The 22,740-nt window shown below is 39.3% G+C and overlaps 1 protein-coding gene across 2 annotated transcripts in view; it reads left to right on the top strand.

Moving 5' to 3' along the window:
• The window catches only part of DENND5A (DENN domain containing 5A), a 118,659-nt gene that overhangs the window by 44,236 nt on the left and 51,683 nt on the right, over nt 1-22,740 (top strand). For both annotated transcript variants that reach the window (XM_047070056.1, XM_047070057.1), the window contains exons 5-6: nt 7,367-7,554; nt 19,095-19,412. In XM_047070056.1, the coding sequence (XP_046926012.1) occupies nt 7,367-7,554; nt 19,095-19,412 (506 nt within the window). The remainder of the gene's footprint in view (nt 1-7,366; nt 7,555-19,094; nt 19,413-22,740) is intronic.

Raw genomic sequence — 22,740 nt, 5'->3', positions numbered from 1 at the left:
TTCTTTCTTTCTTTCTTTCTCTTTTAACATTTATTTATTTTTGAGAGACAGAGACATAGCACAAGTGGAGAGGAGGGGCAGAGAGAGAGGGCGACAGAATCCAAAGCAGGCTCCGGGCTGTCAGCACAGAGCCCGACACAGGGCTAGAACCCACGAACCATGAGATCATGACCTGAGCTGAAGTCGGACGCTTCACTGACTGAGCTACCTGGGTGCCCCTGCCAAGTTTCTTAACTGGAAAGTTATCCTTTTTCCCTTTGTAATTAATAAGTACTTTGTGGGGAGTTAATTTGAAACTCTGTAAGCATACTACTCCACTTTGAAGTTTGCCCAGTAGATTTAACATCCATTAATGATTCTAGTCTGAATTAGTTATTACCATGATGGTTACAAAATGGTGATTTTTCTAGCTACATCTATATTTATTGGTTGGCATTTTACTACAGGGAATAACATTCACTCTCCTTTGTTTATTATTATATGGGCTCATAGATTTTTATTTTATTTTATCTTATTTTACATATATATATATATATATATATTTAATGTTTATTTACTTATTTTTGAGAGAGACAGAGTACAAGCAGGGGAGGGGCAGAGAGAGAGAGGGAGAATTTGAAGCAGGCTCCAGGCTCTGAACTGTCAGCACAGAGCCTGATGTGAGGCTTGAATGCACAAAGCTCAAGATCATGACCTGAGCTGAAGTCGGATGCTTAACTGACTGAGTGAACCACCCAGGCGCCCTAGATTTTTATTTTATTCAGTAGCGTAGATACCTGTAATGAAGTGCGAATGTTATAGAGGTGGAAAAAGGAGGATTAAAACCAGAAATATGATAGGTGACATTTTTCCATCGGAGTTTCTTCTTATTTTCCAAGAATATGGGTTATTGTATCCATAATAAGAATTTTAAAGAGGTTTGAAGGCAGTTGAGAAGATTTGTGTATAGAATCAAATGGAATTCAGGATCCAAAGTCATGTTTACAGTAAGGTCAAGAAAAAAGCTTTTTCCAAAAAATTCCTGGACATTGTTGAGCATGGCTGACCATAAAATGCAGTGGCCTTCTATTGGCTGTAGGTTATGTTCTGTATTAATAGAGTACTTTAAACAATTCAGGTTGGATTTCTTGAAATAGTTTTTATTTATGATTCAAAGGCCTTAGGTAGATGAAAATCACTCTGGACTTCCAAAAACATGTCATCACCACTCAGTTAGTTTTGACCACTGCTTGTCCTGCCTTCCGAATAGAAAATAAGCATTACTTAAGTAAAAAGAATGCAGGCAAAATTGTAAGACTCTCAAAATATAATCCACTGGGTGACTGAAGTGACATTTTTAGGAATTTTTAACTTGTACAGATCATTTTACCTACTCCTGGATATTTGTTCTTTGGTCCATATATAGCTTTTTAAAATAACTTATTTTTAAAAAATATTTAAGTGTTTATTTATTTATTTTGAGAGAGAGGGAGACAGCACAAGCTGGGGAGGGGAAGACACAGAGGGGGAAAGCGAATCCCAAGCAGGCTCCATGCTGCTGTCATTGCCAAGCCTGACGTGGAGCTTGATGTCACGAACTGCAAGATCATGACCTGAGCCAAAATCAAGAGTTGGGCACTTAACTGACTGAGCTACCCAGGTGCCCCTTTAGTAGCATATTATTCACTGGTTGGTGCAAAATTGTACATAGAGCAGAAGTTTTTTATCTGAGTTAGTAGGGTAGTAAATTGGATAATTGGAAAAGTCATTTCAGTCTGAGAATCCTAAAAATGATACATATATCCATTAAACATTGTATTTTAGTGTAAAACATGATTGTATAGTCACTAGTCTTTTGATGAAGGGTCTAGCTATTTCCTTGGATTATGGGTCCACTAATCTAATGTCTGCACTGTTTTTCTTGCATAAACCACACCTATAATTCATTAACTAGGTTTTCCAGATACATTTTTTTTAAAGGGGAGTGAGAACTTAATGAACTTTACAAAAGAACTGGAATGGAGACTACCTGTAGATTTTTGTAGTTTTCCCTAGTTTTTTGCGCTTAATTGCCTCATGATATGCCTAATTCAATTATAGTATTTTTTAGCCACTTTGCATTATTCAGTCTTTTTAAAGCATTTAATTTTGTTTTCAGAGAAAATTCTTTTTTTTTGTCCTCATTTCACCATTTATTTACATAATATTTGGTTAAATTATATAATTTATCTGTGTACACAGATACGTTATGTGCGCTAGTTGAACTAGCGCAGATAAGTCTTGTAACAAATGTAACTGATTTTTGATACGCATACATTAGTTTTTATTGCAAAAGTAATGCATGCTGCTTAAGGCATACAATCAAAACAATTCCAAAGGGAATACAATGAACTCTCCTTTCCTCTCTCCCACTAGTGCTAGCAAGAGATCAAGTTTCTTGTATATCCCTAGTGAAAATAATCGTTTTTTAAAAATGTCTATTTATTTATTTATTTATTTATTTATTTATTTATTTATTTTGAGAGACAGAGAGAGTGCGTGTGTGTGTGAGAAAGAGCGGCGGAGGGGCAGAGAGAGAGAGAGAGAGAGAGAGAGAGAGAGAATCCCAAGCAGGCTCCGCGCCACCAGCGCAGAGCCTGACACGGGGTTCGATCTCACAAACTGAGATCATGACCTGAGCCAAGATTAAGAATCATATGTTTAACCAACTGAGCCACCCAGGTGCCCCATAAATAATAGTTTTTAAAAAACAAATAAATAATGTATGGGCAAACAAGGCAAAGAACGTTGAAAATTTCCCTTGTTCACCTAGAATTCTATTTCTATGAAGTGACTTCTTAATTTCTTAGTGCCTTCCACCCCCCCAGATTTTTTTAAGCAGTTAACTATTTTTATGTTAAGTGTTGAGTACATATGTATTAATTGTAATGTTCTTTAAAGTATTCATATACATTATGATACATGTATGGTATATTAAAAATTGATGCTAAAATTTAATATACATATGTATATGTTTTAAATATGGTATATTAAAACTTAGAAAAAAGCCTTTCAGTTATGTGATAGGAATTTTAACACATTGCTAAAGGTTATATAATGAAGTGTACCCCTGGTTATCCTTTAGAGAGATTACCACTGTCTCCTGTTTCCTTCCAGACATAATCATGCATATATGCTTTTTAGAAACAACACAAATGGGAGCATGCTAGTTAGTCATTGTTTTGCAGTTTGTTTAATAATGGATCTTGGAGATATTGGACATAGAGATTAGTTTATTTCCTAAGGACAAAGAATACACAAGAAACATCCTTGTTCATACAGTTTTCACAGAAGTGTGAGTATGCAAGGGCAGTTTATGATTCGGTTTCTAATGTGCAGGACTTGCCCTGTAGATTGTTTAGGAGTGGACTTATCTGTAGAGTGTTCCCAAGGCTATTATCTTTCTCTGCACAGAGACAAGTCATAAAGACAAGCAGATTCCTCCCTCCTTCCTCACCACAAAGCAGTGATCATTGTAATCCCACTATGCTTTGCATTATTACCTCTTTTTGTTAAAAGTAATTGCTCAGTTAATGTTAGGGGAGCCATAAGAGAACACAGTTGTCTAGAGCTGAAGTGTTTCCAGTTGATTTGATTGTTTGAAATGGTTTGGATGCACATGACCTTCAGCTGCATCCTATTTATTGGTTTTGCCTTCTTGGAATGATGAGCACAGACACAGGCAATGGCAAAGGAAGTGCTGATTTGATCATTTGTGTTGTGTACACAGACGGGTTTTTGCTATTGCATACAGCTCTTGGAGGTCAGCATCCTAGTGTGGGTACCACAGATTACTGGAACCCTGAGGTATTGTTTGCTAGGCCATCCTTCAGGTGGGATGTTGCTTTTTAAAAATATAAATATAGAGAGAAAAAGAAACTCAGAACTCACATAGACCAGAAAGGCCATACAATTCCACGTTTCTAGTATCAGTAAAGTTAAGCCACATAGATGGAAAGCAGCTTAGTCTTGAGAGGAGATTATGTCTGACCTCAAAAAGTGTTTTGTTTCTAAGAATCCCATAATTTCAAGTGCATCACAAGGAATTCTTCAGAGATTTCAATCTGAAGCAAATAAAATTATCCACTTTTACAAAAATAAGTGGTCTGAGGTTTAGATGCTAGATTACATTTATCCTGAAGAGTAGGGAAAAACCAGAACTAGATTTCTGTGATACTGAAAAACTTGCTTTGATGGAGCAGAGAAGGCCTCTTTCTTCAGACTCTAGCATGCTCTGTGTTATGGTTATAGAGCAGATGTTCCCAGACCTGCAGCTAGGAACCATACATAGTAGTCCAGTGCCAGGAAGTCTCATGACAGAGGCATTTTTGGGACTCCTTTACTTAGACTGTCTGTTGGCCTTCTGTGAGATGTTACTGTCCCTGAGTAGACATGCCAGAAATGCCAGCCACATAAAACACCTGCTTTACTGACTTTGGGTAAAGGAAGGAGGAAGTTGTTTGGTTTTCTCATGATTAAAAAGACCTCTGGTACCTCTGACCCCCACCCCCTAAGATTCAGAAGTGTGTGTGTGTGTGTGTGTGTGTGTGTGTGTGTGTGTGTGTATACACACTGAAAATGGGGGTGGGATATATCAGTGAATATTTATTCAGAATACGTGTTTGAGAGCCAGTGTTCAGACATAGTAGTAAGACTAAACCAGCTTTAAATACCACTTGAAGGTTTTCTCCCACGCTTTTACATTCTTTTGATTCATCTTAATTTTGAATTTTAAAATAAATTCTTAGGATGTCTGAGATTCTCAAGATTGTTGCTCTTGAGTAGATTATTTACAGACATTCACATGTAGAAGAATATAGGAATTGAAGTCTCATCTGGAGAATCATGAGAATTTGTCTTAATAACGATTATTGGGGCGCCTGGGTGGCTCAGTTGGTTGAGCGTCTGACTTTGGCTCAGGTTGCAGTCTCGTGGTTCGTGGGTTCTAGCCCCACACTGGGCTCTGTGCTGACAGGGTGGAGCCTGCTTTGGATCCTCTATCCCCCTCTCTCACTTCACCTCTCCTGCTCACGTTCTTTCTCTCAAAAATAAATAAACATTAAAAAAATAATGATTGTTGGAGTAGTCATTGAGCAGAAGAATTTCAGCAGAAAGATAAAATAATAAGTTGTATGGTGTCCCATGGAATTGGGGTATCAGGTGAAGAAGAGGCTGAGGATAGAGCTTGCAATGGTGTAAATTTTGTTACTCAGTTTTTGTTTACTTTCATGTGGGACTAAATACTTTTTCTGAAATTATTTATATTATTTATATAAAACCTAATTTAATTCTTCAAAGATTGCTTTTTTTTTTTAATTTGGGAAATGTTTTTGTTGTTGCTTGAATGAGGTGGGGAATCTTCACAAAGTAGTTTTTTTAAAAAAAGTTTACTAAATATTAAAAAAATTTTTTTTCAATATTTATTTTTGAGATACAGAACATAAGTGGGGGAGGGGCAGAGAGAGAGGGAGACAGAATTTGAAGCAGTCTCCAGGCTCTGAGCTGTTAGCACAGAGCCTGGCCTGGGGCTTGAACTCACAAACTGTGAGATCATGACCTGAGCCGAAGTCGGATGCTTAACCGACTAAACCACTTAGGCACCCTTTTACTAAATAGTTTTTAATACAGGAATGACCATGCTTTGTGTGGGCATAATGAAAAATGAGACAGACTGTCTCCTTGAACTCTTACTAGTTTGCCCTGATCTTTAGTGAATATGAGAAGCTCATGTTCTTTTGTCCTTCTGCTAAACTGTTTTTTTTTTTAATTGATGATCAAATCTCTGAGTTTACTTTTATGCACTGATTGGTTATATCACTCATTTGTCAAGTGCCTTAGTTTCCCCAAAGAAGCATATGAGGCATTGTCCTGTAGTACCTTTAAAATGTTCAAGATAATGAAATTTTAGTCATTAATCTCTATTTATTTGCATTACTAGTTAAAAGACTATTTGTAGGTCATGTTCTTTTTTGCTTAGCTGAGAGTACGGTGATAGGCAGTTTTCAAAGCTTTATTAGTGAGCAAATGTAGGGTACTTTACTGAACTTCTACATAGTTGGTACATATCAGCTTTTGTTCATTTTTACTCAACCTTCCTCATTTTCTGGAAAGCTTTTTGTTGCTTATAACTCTTTTATGAACCAAGCTGTGATTTGTTTAAATGATGGGGTGGGTTTTTAGTATATGAAACCACTTTAACCCTAATGAAAGCTCATTTGAAATCAACCATTCCAAAGGATATTACTCATATGATTTTAAAATTTATGTTCCTGCTTTGTCCTTAAATGCCTGAAACCATTTTACCATTTGTGAAGAGTAATTTAAAAAAAAGTTTTTTTAATGTTTATTTATTTTTGAGAGAAATAGGGACAGAGTGCGAGTGGGGGAAGGGCAGAGAGAGAGGGAGACACAGAATCCAAAGCAGACTCCGAGCCGTCAGCACAGAGCCCAATGCGGGGCTCTAACCAATGAAGCACAGGATCATGACCTGGGCCGAAGTCGGCTGCCCAACTGACTGAGCCTGCCAGGTGCCCCTGTGAAGAATGATTTTTAAAATTTCACTTGTAACTGGTCCATTTTATTGGCTTTGCCAGTGTATTTATTACTTATTGTTTTGTAAAACACGTCCAGAAATTGTGTTCTAAAGGAAAGCAAAACTTTGAACACAAGCCTTCCCTCCCAAATTAAGATCCCTGACCTAGAGTTAAGAGTTTTGAGGCCTGAAAGTCAATGTTTGGAGTCTTTCATATCCTCGGGAAGCTTTTCATTGATCTGTTAAAATAACATATTTGTGCTGTTCCCATTGAGGAAAAGTTCCAGGTGAAAGACAGACTTGGCTAGTGTAGAAAACCAGCTGCTGCATGCTGTGTGGTTCTTTGGTCTTGATCTTGAAGGCAGAGCTCACATTAGTTCCTTACAGGATGCAGACATATCTGAGTGGTAAAAGAGCCTGTTTTGGCTTCTATGCTGAATGAAGACCTTTTTTTTTGTTGTTCCAGTTCCCCAACCCCTTTCTACTTAAGAGAATCTACTTAACATTCTGGTTTAGTATTTGGAGTAAGGTGGTATTTAGGATTTCTACTGTATTTCCACACTAAATTTTATCACTTGCGAGAACCTGTATGTGAGGGTTAAATTTCAGCTTGTGGTCCACTGAGGTCTCTGGGTTGTCTTTCTGGGTACCCACAAGGGAATCACACTCTGAGCATACCCTTGCTGAAGTTTATCCTGACTGTTTCTAAATGTGAAATTGTATTGAAGTTTTTAACTTGTTATTTGGCAAGCAGGTGCTTTGTTTTTGACTGGTTTGTTTTTTGTTTTTTGTTTTTTGTTTTTTGTTTTTACCTAGATTACCAGAGACTGATGACTGTGGCGGAGACAATTACAGCTCTCATGTTTCCTTTCCAGTGGCAGCATGTCTATGTCCCTATTCTCCCGGCTTCTCTCCTACATTTTTTAGATGCTCCTGTTCCATACCTGATGGGCTTGCATTCCAATGGCTTGGATGACCGGTCAAAGCTGGAGCTGCCTCAAGAGGTAAGAGGAAAGCGGAGCTTGAGTGCTGGTGCCTTTGGTCCCAATCCAGGATTGGAGGGAGGATGGCTTTGAGATGAGCCCAGGGTGGTGTCTCCAAGTTTATTTTATTTTATTTTATTTTGAGGAACATAAATTACTTTCCAGGAAATAAGTAAAAATGATGAACATTTAGCTTAGTTTATGTTGTTCCAGAAACACTTGTCATCTTTATTATATGGCATACATACATTGTAATCCCTGTGTTTATACTATCGTGAATTGCCTTTTTCATTTGCAGTTTTTCTTTTTTTTTAAGTTTATTTATGTATTTTTTTTTAATTTTTTTTTTAAACGTTTATTTATTTTTGAGACAGAGAGAGACAGAGCATGAACGGGGGAGGGTCAGAGAGAGGGAGACACAGAATCTGAAACAGGCTCCAGGCTCTGAGCTGTCAGCACAGAGCCTGACGCGGGGCTCGAACTCACGGATCATGAGATCATGACCTGAGCCGAAGTCGGCCGCTCAACCGACTGAGCCACCCAGGTGCCCCTAAGTTTATTTTATTTATTTATTTTTTTTAAATTTTTTTTTTTTTTCAACGTTTATTTATTTTTGGGACAGAGAGAGACAGAGCATGAACGGGGGAGGGGCAGAGAGAGAGGGAGACACAGAATCGGAAACAGGCTCCAGGCTCTGAGCCATCAGCCCAGAGCCTGACGCGGGGCTCGAACTCACGGACCGCGAGATCGTGACCTGGCTGAAGTCGGACGCTTAACCGACTGCGCCACCCAGGCGCCCCCCCAAAGTTTATTTTTATTTTGAGAGAGAGTGCACGTGTGCACCAGTGGGGGAGGGGCAGAGCGAGAGGGAGAAAGAGAATCCTAAGCAGGCTCCATGCTGTTGGCACAGAGCCTGACATAGGGCTCCATCTCACAAACTGTGAGATCATGACCTGAGCCAAAATCAAGAGTCGGATGTTTAACCGACCAGGCCACCCAGGCACTCCATATGTAGTTTTTCAAGCCAGTATTTTACATACTTTTCAAGACATTTATTAGAAAATCATTTTATTATGTAAAACTTTTAAATATACACAATGCATAATGAATTCTTGTGTTCTTAACACCTAGCTTCAGCAGTTATACATATTAAATTATATTTAAGAAATTTTTTATTTTAGAGAGAGACAGAGCTTGAGTGGGGAGAAGGGCAGGGAGAGAGAGAGAGAGAGAGAGAGAGAAAGAAAGAAAGAAAGAAAGAAAGAAAGAAAGAATCTTAAGCAGGCTCCATGCTGAGTGTGGCTTGATCCCATGACGCCAGGATCGTGACCTGAGCCCAAATCATGAGTCAGCCACTCGACTGAGCCACCCAGGTGCCCCTAAATTGCATTTTAATTCTATACCTCTCATTCCCTTATTATTTTAAGGAAATCCCACATAATATAATTTCATAATTACTTCATTACACCAAGTATTAATAAATCAGTGAGTTTCTTTTATAGGCCAAGTTTATATGTAATAGTTGACCTGATCATAGTGATTCTTGTGGTGCTGAACCAGCTTTGAAAACTTTCCTTTCAAGATAAGGAAGACCTTGAGAGAATGCTTTTCCTCTCTTTCTATGAGGATGGTCTCCTCCTCTTTCCTGTTGTTTCAAATACCAAAGAATTAATTAAAAATATGCATTTACTTGTTTATTTTCTACTTTATTCAAAATATATTTAAAGCATGATTAAAATAAGATTGTTTTATTTATTTATTTATTTATTTTTTTAATGTATGTTTATTTTTGAGAGAGAGAGAGTGTGTGTATGTGAGCAGAGGAGGGGCAGAGAGAGCGAGAGAGAGAGAGCCACAGAATCTGAAGCAGGCTTTGAGCTGTCAAGCACAGAGCCCGACGTGGGGCTCGAACTCACAAACTGTGAGATCATGACCTGAGCTGAAGTCGGATGCTCAACTGACTGAGCCACCCAGGTGCCCCTTATTTTTCTGGAATTATCCATAGAACTGGTCTACCTTTTTATGTCATTTTGTGGCTGGTATGAAACTACTTGGGGAAAGGGCTTTCGTACACTGAATTTCTCAGTCATTAGAAAGGCCTGGGAACAAGACTTTGGAGGATACATACACTGGTGTTGACATGGCTTTATTTCCTCACTTCATCAAAATGTTTTTGGAGGGAGATTTTTGCATAATTGAGTAATATTAGTATTAGTAAGGAGACCTCCAAAGAAGAGAACAGTCGCATGGACTTGTTTCTGAGCTTCATTCATGTCGTTGGGCATGTCTGGGCAGCATCCTTGATGAAACCCTGATAATTAGATCACACCTGTAATATTTAAATTATAGTCAAATGCATCTCTTTTTTTTCCTCTCTCCTTTGGTTTTACAATCAAAATGTCTTCCTCGTGGGGCGCCTGGGTGGCGCAGTCGGTTAGGCGTCCGACTTCAACCAGGTCACGATCTCGCGGTCCGTGAGTTCGAGCCCCGCGTCAGGCTCTGGGCTGATGGCTCAGAGCCTGGAGCCTGTTTCCGATTCTGTGTCTCCCTCTCTCTCTGCCCCTCCCCCGTTCATGCTCTGTCTCTCTCTGTCCCAAAAATAAATAAACGTTGGAAAAAAAAAAAATTAAAAATAAAAAAAAAAAATAAAAAAATAAAAAAAAAATGTCTTCCTCGTAGCTTCTTCTGTTTCCACCCCCTTTGCTTCTTTGGTTTTATAGAGCTTTGTGTTGTTTGGAGTAGGACAAGATTGATTAAGGAAGAAAAGATCTAAATGATAGAGAAAATCATTGAGTTGGGGTATTAGGTTTTTATGTATGTTTGTCTGTTTTACTGGTAAATACACATGAAGAGTAGTTATCAAAGATTGGAGATTGGGGAGTTTCTGTTTGCTTTGTTTTATTTTTTTAAGTTTATTTATTTATTTTGAGAGAGAGAGAGCATGCTCTCCAGTAGGGGAGAGGCAGAGAGAGACAGAGACAGAGACAGAGAGAGAGAAACCTGAGCAGGCTCTGCACTGTTAACAGAGAGCCCGATGTGGGGCTTGAACCCCTGAACCATGAGATCATGACCTGAGCTGAAATTGAGAGTTGGTTAGGATGCTTAACTGAGCCACCCAGGTGCTCCTTCTTGATGGTTTAAACAAAGGCATAATTTAAATTGACACCTCTTCATAGTAAACCTAATTATAATTTTGTAAAGTCAAAATAAGAATAAGAACAAAAAATGGTAGAAGGTGGGAAACCTAAAGAGGTGTGCTACCTACCAGTCTAATGAGTAGGACTCTAGGCAAGAAGCCACTTTTCTCAGTTTTATTTTTATCTTTGGCATCAACTTGACATATGTTTGGGGCAAGTTCTGTTCCCTGTGGGATCCCTCAGCATCATTTTTTGGGTGCCTCATGTATATGGGGCCTCTTCATAGAGGCTGCTAGGAGCCCAGCAATTTTCTTAACTGGGGGATTCGGTGAGACTGAGAAACCAAGTGTTTTTTGAGAAACCCAAAAGTTCACTCTGTTGTGATGTTGCTGCTGCTTCCACTTTTGCAGTATTCCCCATCATTGCTACATCGTTTGCCTTTCCTTGTGGTCTGCTTGGGAAGGGGAGGCATGTGGAATACCTGTGCATACTTAATAAGTAGTTCTAGGATTTCAGAGTCCCACTTCATCCAGACTGGCCCTCTGAGGGTGACATATTTGTGTGGGGTGTTTGATAGCTGGATATTTACCTTGATTTTTAGCAGATAACCTCTAGAATATCTGAGCCTGGATAGTTCCCCATGGGGAACTTTAAGTTGGGGAGAACTGACTTTCTCATGGAGTAAAGCACCATGAAAGGTATACATAATGAATGAAGGCTAATAAATAATATCTCTGAAAGACAACTTTGGGATGTCTCACAAATGATACACGGTTATAGTAAGACAACTTGGGGATGTCTCACAAATGATATATGGTGGTTTTTTGTTTTTGTTTTTGTTTTTTTTTAAGATTTTATTTTTAGGTAGTCCATACACCCAACATGGGACTCAGACTTTTAAAGTTGGAGATTAAGAGTCACGTGCTCTATGGACTGAGACAGCCAGGTGCCCCATAAATGATATATTAAAAAAAATTTGTTTTTAGTGTTTATTTTTGAGAGAGAGTGTGAACAGGGGAGAGGCAGAGAGAGGGAGACACAGAACCGGAAGCAGGCTCCAGGCTCTGAGCTGTCAGCACAGAGCCTGATGTGGGGCTCAGACTCACGAACTGTGAGATAATGACCTGAGCCGAAGTTAGATGCTTAATCGACTTAGCCACCCAGGCACCCTGAATGATATGTTTATAGTAAAAAATTCTAACAGTGCCCCTATGAAGAATAAAGGGTGGCTTTATTGGGTGGCTCAGTCGGTTAGGCATCCAACTCTTGATATTGGCTTAGGTTGTGATCTTGGTGGTCATGAGATCCCTGCTGATCGTGGAGCCTGCTTTGAATTATTTCTCTCTCCTCTTCTTTCTCTGCCCCTCCCCCGCTCACACTTGTGAGCTTACTCTCCCTCCCTCTCTCTAAATAAACACTGAAAAAACCTTCCTTTTAAAAAAAGAATAAAGTAGAAATTACTTCGAATTTTTTCACCCAGAGATAACTACTTTTAACATTTTGGTGGACATCCTGAGGTATCTTTACACTACTGGAGGGACTTTGAGGCAGAACTAATGGGCCTGTGCAAGGGTGCATCATCAGGGTAGTGGAGCAAGCTTGATTTATAAAAGAGACTTTCTCCAGAGGGATGGAGACTGTACATTTCCTGGATCCCTAAATCAGAATTCATCAGTCGCTGCCTCATCTTGGGGCATCAGAAGTCTGTGAAAAAACCCTTTGTTTCTTTTTATATCAACACATGAGTTCAGTTGTCCCTGAGCAAGGGAAAGTGCTGAGCTGCCTTTGTGAGGCATTCTTTGTCCTGTGCTTCTCTTTTGGGTGCTATTGTGTGAGTCCAGGAAGGAGTCATGTTGTCCATATGTCAGGGGAAGCAGGCAGAGGATATTAGAATAAAGGGTGTGTGTGTGTTACTTCTTTATGTCTTGGGTCTTTCTGTCTTTCCTGATGGTTTTTCTCCTTTCTCAGGACACTCCTTCAATAGCTTTTTTCCCAATAATGTGTGTGTGTTGAGCTCCTCCCCCTCAGTGAATAACATGGGAATAGACTAGAGGTGAGGCTGGCTGTGATTTGGTGTTGGGAACTCAGGGTGGGAAGGGGCATAGTGACCTCCTGCAGGAAAAGATTTGGGAGACTTTCTGGGATTTGGGGGATCCATGTGGTTATTACCCAGAGCAGCTAAGTCTTCTCATGGCTTCTTCCAAACAACACAGGAGGTTAATTAACTGAGGAAAACTGATCATGTGGGTTCAGTGCCTCTTTTAGGCTTCTTGTCCCTCAAGCTGTTTTGTAGGACTTGTCCTCTTAGCTGAGGAAAGGGGTGCATGAGGAGTTTGAGGTAGGTTTGCAAATTACTTCTGTTTGCCAGAGCCCTCAGTGTGCTGTGAGGAAACAGTGTGAGGCTATGTATGAGTTTAGTATTTGAATGACGTCCTATTTCACTTTACCTTTTCATTCCTACCTTCTTCAGCCCAACACTGCAAAGAATGGCTATACTGGTGTCTACTCAGAGGTGCCTATCTAATCTAGCCCATCTCTAAAGTGTGCCTGAGTTGTATTCTCCCCTCTAGCTACCTCCTACCAGGAGTGTATCTATAATATAGGGACATAGCATGTGGAGTTCATAAAATTCTTTACAGACATTATGTATTTGGCTCACATCAGTGGGAGAAAAGCCAACCAAGCATTGTTGAGTGGATGCAGTTATTTTTAGATGCTTCTGTGTTTCCAATTGGACAAAATGATTTTTTTCTATAAAAAGAGGAGAACCAGTGGGGTAAATGATTGCATTGTTTGCCTGTGGTGGGTTACAGGGCTTTATTCTGACGGGGCTTATGAGGCAGGTGATCTTCATGACTAGATTTAATTGTTTTACTATCTTTTTTAATGGCTTGATGTGAAAGCATTTATAATTTTAAATAAATCTTTTTTAAAAAAATATTTTATTATTTTTTTTTGAGAGAGAGACAGAGCATGTGTCGGGGAGGGGCAGATAGAGAGGGAGGCAAGGAATCTGAAGCAGGCTCCAGGCTCTGAGCTGTCAGCACAGAGCCCAACACGGGACTCAGACTGGTAAACCACAAGATCCTGACCTGAGCCGAAGTAGACGCTTAGTCTACTGAGTCACCCAGTCACCCCTATAATTTTAAAATCTTAACAGGAAAAACAAAAAGCCAATTTTTAGGTGTTAAACACTTACTGGCCCTTTTTCTAGGCAGGGCTCAAACTTTTTCAGTGGAGGAATTACAAAAAGTGAATTTTAAAGTGATTCTTCTTTTAATCTTTGTATCTTAGATAAGAGAAAGTTCTCCCTCTCTCTTTTTTAACTTTATTTATTTTGAAAGAGAGAAAGAGCAAGCCAGGGAGGGGCTGAGAGAGGGAGGGAAAATCACAAGCAGGCTCTGCTTTAGTGTGGAGCCAGACATGAGGCTTGAATCCATTAACTGTGAGATATGACCTGAGTCGAAACCAAGAGTCGGGACGTTTACTGACTGAGCCACTCAGGGACCCCAAAAGTTCTCCTTTTTGATTATAGATTGGTAAATTGAATAGTTTCATGCACCCAGCAGATGTTTATGCATGGACATGTTAAAACATGCAGTTTTAATAGATTGAGAGCTTGTGGAATAGTTGTATTTAGCTAGACTTATGTTACCCGCCTGCCTCTTCTTTTAGGATGCAAGACTTATTGGTATGGGGAAAAATAGAAGGATCAATGGATCGGCACTTTGATATAACATAGAGGTGCCATCCTGAAGGAGGGACTATTTAATAATGGAGCTGGAAAAATTGCTTGTCCATAAGGAGAAAAAATAAAAAAGGATCCCCACATTCCACTGTAACAAAAATCAACTTGAGATGGATTAAGAAGTGATAAATGTCACAAGCAAAAGTTTAAAATCTTCTAAAGATAATATTAATAAATGTATTTCTAACCTCTGAGTAGGGACTTTATAAACAAAATACAGAAAGCACTATCCATAAAATAAAAGATTGAAGGGAGCCTAGGTGGCTCAGTTGGTTGAGTGTCTGACTCTTGATTTCAACTCAGGTCATGATCCAAGGGTTGTGAGATTGCGCCCGTCACTGGGTTCTGCATTGAGTATGGACCCTGCTTGAGATTCTCTCCCCCCCCCCCCACTTCTGCCCCTCTCTCCCGCTCTCTCTCTCAAAAAATAAAAAATAAAAAATTAAAAAAAGATTGATAAATTTGATTTTTTAAATTAAGAGAAAGACATCTTAAAAAGATATGATAAAAACTGGAAGATACGTGTAACATATATAACCTACAAAAGTCAGCATTAGGAGATTGTAAAGAACTTGTACAAACCAGTAAAATGATAAGCAACCCAGTAGAAAAATGGGCTAAAGACATGAACAGGTATTGCACAAAAAATACACATTTTTTCACTAGCAACCAGAAAAGTGTAAATTAAATGCACCCAAATCAGTGGCAAAATTAGGAAATATGATGATACCAAGTTTTGGAAGGATTTGGATCAATAGGATCACTTTAGATTGCTGGTAAAAATATAAACTGTTATAACCACTTTGGACACACCTAGGCCTTATCTTATAAAGTTGAACATTTGCATAGCTTACCACACAGCAGTTCCATTCCTAGGGTACACCCAAGAGAAGATCTTGCATCCGTGTCCAAGAAAATGTGTAAAAATGTCAAAGCAGTAAACAGGAAAGAACTTAAATGCCCTTCATTGGGAAAATTGATAAATTGTGTTATATCCACATAGTGTGGAATATTATATAAGAGTGAAAATGAATAACATAGCTACATACAACAAAATGGCTGAATTTTAGTAGCCTCCTGTTGAGTGAAGAAAAGTAGTACCATAACATTCCTTAAGGAGTGGTAATCTTTTCATAAATTTAAAAAACAAGCAAAAACTTAAAGGCATATATAAATTATAAAACAAAAGCCAAAAAGGTAATAGAAAATTCTGGATAGTGGTTACCTGGGGAATGGGAATGTATAGGTTGGGGATGGTATTGGGGAGGATTAGATAGATAAAGTATCTGGTAATGTTCTAGTTCTTGGATTGGGCAGGAAAAGAATGTCTTTAAGATTGTCCTCAGAAAGTTTTCCATTTACATTCCTTTTTTTTGGTTTGTTTTTTAAGTTTTTTTAATGTTTATTTTTGAGAGAGAGACAGAATGAGAGCAGGGCAGGGGCAGAGAGAGAGAGAGGGAGACACAGAATCCAAAGCAGGCTCCAGGCTCTTGAGCTGTCAGCACAGAGCCTGATGTGGGGCTCGAACTCAAGGACTGTGAGATCATGACCTGAGCCGAAGTTGGATGCTTCACTCATTGAGCCACCCAGGTGCCACCAGTTTACGTTCCTAATAACAGTGTTTGAGATGTTTGTTTTCCTATTATTTGGCTGGCATTGGACATTATAAATCTTGTAAATCTTTGTCAGCACAGTAGATGAAAAGTATTTTGTTTTTATTTCTTAGATTATTAGCAAAATTGAACATCTTTTCATATATTTGATGTTAATCAGGTGAAAGAAAGTTCTTCTGTGTTTGCCTTCCATAACCAATTTCTACTTTTCAGTTGGGTGAATTTATTTTTATCTTAATGATTTCTTTGGCTATTAACCTTTCACATGTTATACATAACAATTACTGTTTCCTAAATTGCTTATCTTTTAATTTTTTTATGGCAGTATTTACCTTTATGGTTTTTAGCTCTATATAAAGTTTAGAAAGCCATTCCACCTTAAGATAGAATAGTAACTTTTTATAGTTTCTTTTAATGCTTTTGTGGGTTTATTTAATTTTTTTTAATGTTTATTTATTTTTGACAGAGAGAGAGAGACAGAGACAGAGACAGAGCATGAGTGGGGGAGGGGCAGAGAGAGAGGGAGACCCAGAATTTAAAGCAGGCTCCAGGCTCTGAGCTGTCAGCACAGAGCCCGACGTGGGGCCCAAACTCACGGACTGCGAGATCATGACCTGAGCCGAAGTCGGACACTCAACCGACTAAGCCACCCAGGCGCGCCTTGTGGATTTATTTAACTTTTTTTAAACTTTTTTAATGGAAAATGTTGAACACGTGTAAGAGTAAAGGGACTAGCATCCATTGTTTTATGATAATCATCAACTCATGGCCACTTTTCTTTCTCTACCCTCCTCCTCCCCACTCACCTTACTTGATTATTTTGAAACAGATCTCACACAGCATTATTATGTTATTGAAATATATTTAGTTTGTATCTCTAAAAGATACTCTTTTTAAGAAAATAAGGTAGATTTTTTAAAAAATTATTTTTAAATGTTTATTTTTGAGAGAGAGAGACAGAACGTGAGTGGGAAAGGGGCAGAGAGAGAGGGAGACACAGAATCTGAAGCAGGCTCCAGGCTCTGAGCTCTCAGCACAGAGCCTGACACAGGGTTCAAACTCACAAACTGTGAGAGCAAGACCTGGGTCAAAGTTGGACGCTTAACCAACTGAGCCACATAGGCACCCCTGTTTTTTATATTTAAAGCTTCAATCTTAAATTTATTTTTGAGTATGGTATTCTATTTTAACATTTCTAAATGTACAGCCATTGTCCTCGAAACATTTATTCAACAATCCATCCACAATAAATGGGTCTGTTCAAGATTCTCCTTTTTTTTTTTTTTTTTAATGTTTATTTTGGAGAGAGACAGAACGTGAGTGGGGAAGGGGCAGAAAGAAAGAGGGAAACACAGAGTCTGAAGCAGGCTCCAGGCTCTGAGGTGTCAGCACAGGACCCGACGCGGGGCTCGAACTCACAAACTGTGAGATCATGACCTGAGCCTTAACTGACTGAGCCACCCAGGTACCCCAAGATTCTCTTTTTCCAACAGATTACTGTTTTATGTTTATATTAGAATCCAGTAAGGCAAGTGTTTTCTTAAAATTTTCTTGGCTGTTTTATTTTTTCAGGCAAAATTCAGAATCAGTTCATCAGACACTCCTTTTAAAACAAAAATCTGGGATTTTGAAAAAAATTACATTAAACTTACAAATAAGTAGGGGCATTATTAGCATCTTTTCAATATGGAATTTTCCTACCTAGTAATATTGTTATGATATCCATTGATTGAAGTTATTCCACAGTGATAATAACAATGTTAATTGGCATTTGTTATGTACTTTGAGCCTAGCTATAAATCTCAACATTTATTGTCTCATAATCCTCAAATTTATGGTATAGGTAATATTATCATTTCTGTTATGAACAAAACAGAAATACTCTTAAGCATTTAAACACTGCAGTGGAGGAAATAATAGTTGTCTTGGTTAGCTAGACAGGTTCATGGTTATAAGATAAATATATATATATTTTTAATGTTTATTTCAGAGAGAGAGAGTGTGTGAGAGCACCAGCAGGTGAAGGGCAGGGAGAGGGGGACAAAGAATTCAAAATGGGCTCCGTGCTAACAGCAGAGAGCCTGATGGGGGGCTCAAACTCAGGAACCGCAAGATCATGACCTAAGCCAAAGTCAGACGCTCAACCAACTGAACCCACCAGGCATCCCGAGACAAATATTTTTTAAAAAGCCTTTTCTAATGTATTGCTACAAAGAAATTCCAACGGGAATAGGAACTATAATATATTTAAGTTAAATTGAATAAGAAATGCGTAAGACTTCTAAGGAGAAGGGTGGATGGTTAAGAGCTTGAGTGTATGTCTGAAGTCAGGCTAGAGGAGTTTGGATCTCAGTTCTACTACTTACTAGCTGTGTGACTTTGATCAAGTTACTTAACCTCTTTATGTCAGTTTTGTCTATAAAATGAGGATAGATGGATATTACCAAACTGTTCTATGTTAATCTAGATTACCTACCTCACTAGCAGTGTATGAGTGCTGTCTCTGTAGGTCCTCTCAAAAGCAACCTTAAAACCAGAAGGAATCACAGAAATCAGTAAGAGCAGCCACCAAATCTTACAAATTAGGACTAAGGCTCAGAAAAGGATGATGGTATGCTCAGGGTCATAAAGGGAGATAGTGATGGAGTGAGATATGGAACCTAGACTTTTTGACTCACTCCTGGTGTTCTTTTTACTATTATAAGAATTCATGAATTCATCAAACATTTTATGAGCATTTACTGTATGTGTGGATTTTGCACTAGATGCTCAACATCTGTGTCATCACAGAATCCCTACCCCTCTCTAAGATAAGTGTTTTTATCTCTTTTTAACATTCATAACTGAGGAGACAGAATCAGAAGATTAAGTAACTTTCCCTAGAAAGTGGCAGGGGAAGATTGGAACCTAGGTCTATTTCCTTCCTGAGCCCCACCTTCTTTATATCATATCTCATATATGCCTATTTCAAATATTTCCTCTTCCCTCTCCTGTTCATATCCTTTCTAAAGCTTCTTCTTAATGCTCTGGAGTTGTTCACACTCATCCTGTTTTGACTGCCAGGCTAACCTCTGCTTTGTGGACATTGACAACCACTTCATTGAGCTGCCAGAGGACCTGCCTCAGTTTCCCAACAAATTGGAGTTTGTCCAGGAAGTCTCTGAGATTCTCATGGCATTTGGCATTCCCCCTGAAGGAAATCTTCATTGCAGTGAGAGTGCCTCCAAGCTGAAGAGGCTTCGGGCCTCTGAGCTTGTCTCTGACAAGAGGAATGGGAACATCGCAGGCTCCCCTTTGCATTCCTACGAGCTCCTCAAGGAGAATGAAACTATTGCCCGGCTGCAAGCCTTGGTTAAGAGGACTGGTGTGAGTCTGGAAAAGGTAAGATGCTGTATATGAGTTTGTGACAGGCTTGGTCTGTGCTAGGGGGCTGTCCTGCTGAAATAAAGTGTGAGATGAGAAAGCACCTAGTTCAGGGCAAGGCTTATTTTCGAGCAGTGAAAGAATGCTCTTGTGTGGGAGACTGGATTTAGCTCTTGCATATATTATCTTAGTAAATGCTATATAGATCTAAATTTGGGTAGCTTCTCACCTGGACATCAAGGAGAGCCTACTGTCATTCTTTGTGAACATGACAGCAGAGTGACTTGGAGGGATGACAGTGGTAATCTTTGTGTTCAGACCTCTTTATTTTAAAAAAAATTTTTTTTTTTTTTAACGTTTATTTATTTTTGGGACAGAGAGAGACAGAGCATGAACGGGGGGGGGCAGAGAGAGGGGGAGACACAGAATCGGAAACAGGCTCCAGGCTCTGAGCCATCAGCCCAGAGCCTGACGCAGGGCTCGAACTCACGGACTGCGAGATCGTGACCTGAGCTGAAGTCGGACGCTTAACCGACTGCGCCACCCAGGCGCCCCCAGACCTCTTTAAAATCCATTGCCCTGTGAATTTCATGGCAACCTATAGCATACAGGGCAGATATTGTTAACTCCTTTATAGCTCAAGAAACCAAGGCTTAGAGAGCCTGAGTGGCCCAAGATTAAATGCCTGGTAAGTGGCTTAGCTGAGGCTAGATCCTGGTCCTCTTGATGAAGTTTTGAGGGTGATGGGGGGTTCATGGGGTCTGGAGCTGACAACCAAGAAAGAATTCTTGAAGGCATCATTGGTGCAAAATGGTGATTTTATTAAAACACAGGGACAGGACTTGTGGGCAGGAAGAGCTGCACTGGGGTCATGTTGGGTAACTCATTATGTATCATCAGGTTGGAAGGGGGTCAGGGATAGAGTAAGTCTCCAAGGAATTTTGGAAGCAAGGTTTCCAGGAACTTGAGGGCCTAGCTGTTGTGAGGGAAATACCATTTGTTACCATTTAATAAAACCTCAGTCATGAGACCCTTCAGATGTATATTGAGGGGTCAGAAGCTTGGAGTATGATTGCTGACATATATCTTGGGGTAGTTGAGATAAAGTAAGTAGACTTACAGGATCCTTGAGATTGGGATAATGTTAAGCCAAGGTTGTCTTTTACACCCCAGCAGAGTGTCATCCTTGAGGCAGCTGAGTTCTTAGAGGGAGGTTACTATGCCAGTCTCAAGGACTTGTCAATGGGCTGTAGGCAGTAAGGGAATTTAATTTTTCATTTGCCTTAATTTCCCACATTACCATGGCAAGCACTTAAAACCCTTTCCTTTGTTCTTGGGTAGCCAGGAGTGTCTGAGGAATATCACACATATTCCACCTTGGGGAGGAGGGGGGCGGTGGTGGTGGTACCAGCCTGTATTTTGCCCTCAGCTTGCCTGACACTCTGTCATCATATCCCCCCTGAACAATTTTGACCATTACATCGTTAAGGTTGCTGAAGGTGGAAGGCCTCATCTTCTGTAGCTTCTTCCTATTGAGTAGGGGCATAGAGTTGTCCCTACCTGTATGGGTCAATATTGGTCACTTGGGGAACATGTAGGGAGGGTTACAAAAACATAGAGGCAGCTGAATCCAACGTGGGCAACATGTATGAACCTCCTTGAGTAGAAAGGATCATCTGTTAGCTTGAAGTTATTGCAGTGATGGAGTCTTGGCACCAGGCAGAGAGGCATGGGAGAAAATAGCAAAACATAATTAGAATAACTAGAAAGATTGGCCCAAATGAAAGTCCTTTGGTAGCTGACAGAAATCATCCAGTCCAAGAGTTTAACCAATCATTAAAGGAAAGAGAGGGATGTTTAAAGCACCAATTTGAGTATTCATGTCAGTTAGAAATCCAGAAATATTTTTGTGGTAATTTGGAATGTATACACAGCATTTTGTTTTGTTTTTAATTTTTTTAATGTTTATTCATTTTTGAGAGAGACAGAATGCGAGTAACGGAGGGGCAGAGAGAGAGGGAGACACTGAATCAGAAGCAAGCTTCAAGCTCTGAGCTGTCAGCACAGAGCCCGATGTGGGGCTTGAACTCACGAACTGTGAGATCATGACCTGAGCCGAAGTCGGATGCTTAACTGACTGAGCCACCCAGCACCCCAGCATTTTGTTTTTATAAAAGTATAAGTTCTACCTTGTGCAGCAATTAAAACATCTAAATGCCATTCTGTTTTGTAGAACTGTTTTAGGCATTTGAGTTATTTTAGTATTTAATATAATGTTATTTTGAGAGTCATTTAAGGCTTTAACTGTGTAGTACGTGGTAAACAGCCATCCTATAGACTCTTGTTTAGTAAGCAATTAGGTAATTAATAAGATGTACTTTTATAGAAACAAGAAAAATACAGGTTAATGGTTAGAGCACATTACAAACCCTGTGTCTGCCAGTGCTGCCAGTGAGATTTTTAGATGTGAGACTTGAACCATCCTCAGATGGGAGTGGGAACAGGCAGCAGGAATCCAATTGGTCTTTCTGGTTTGTAACTCACATGTCTGTGGTGATCCTTTTGAACGGCTCATTGTAAGAAGGAATTGTTAGTAGAAATTGGGGAAAGGAGAATGCAAAAGAAAGGTACAACCATCATAAGAGAAATTTGAGCTTTTCCACAGGTTCACAGGAATAAGAAGGCACATTAGTTTCCTTATTGATTCCCTGTAAAGGAGGTACAGATTTTATTTAGATATGGGAACCTATGAAGAATGCCTCTCTAATTTTACTGCATTGGGAGTATATAATATGACCCAATAGGGGCCTTTTCATTTTGGAGTTAAGCCCCCTGCTGTATTAGACTTTTAATCCTTTAACTAAACCAGGTCTTTTGGATTTATATGGGGTGGGTTTCTAGTAACTGTCAGATCGGGTTTGGAAAGGATATGTTTTGCAATATTTAGAGATTTATGAATTAACCTGGCCTCAAGTGAATAATTTAGTAAAATACTATAGTCTTTATCTATTGATAGGTTTACAGTGAGAAAAGTCTTTTTATATGTAGTTGTTGAGGGAATCCATCCCATTTTCCAGTTGTTTAAATAATATGTCCATGGGGTCTTTTTTCTCACAGAATGACAAGCAAGGAGATTGTCCATACCTGTGCTATTGTGACAGTTTTTCTGAATTTTACCTCAAGTTGTCTAGTTTAGGCAAACAACAAACATTTAAAGACCATCAGAACTAGAATTTAACATCCATAACGGTGCGTTATTGAAACATTGGTTTTCTCTCAAAAAACCTTCATTTCCAGAAACAGCCAAATCAAGACTTAGTTTGTTTGTAGTACAAGTTCAGTTTTA

The sequence above is a fragment of the Lynx rufus genome, unplaced genomic scaffold (assembly GCF_022079265.1).
Source record: "Lynx rufus isolate CCGP_SWC_20201006 ecotype Redwood Valley unplaced genomic scaffold, mLynRuf1.p SCAF_9, whole genome shotgun sequence".
Classification (NCBI taxonomy): domain Eukaryota; kingdom Metazoa; phylum Chordata; class Mammalia; order Carnivora; family Felidae; genus Lynx; species Lynx rufus.
Note: the sequence above shows the minus strand (reverse complement) of the source record. Positions and strands in the feature narration are given on the sequence as shown.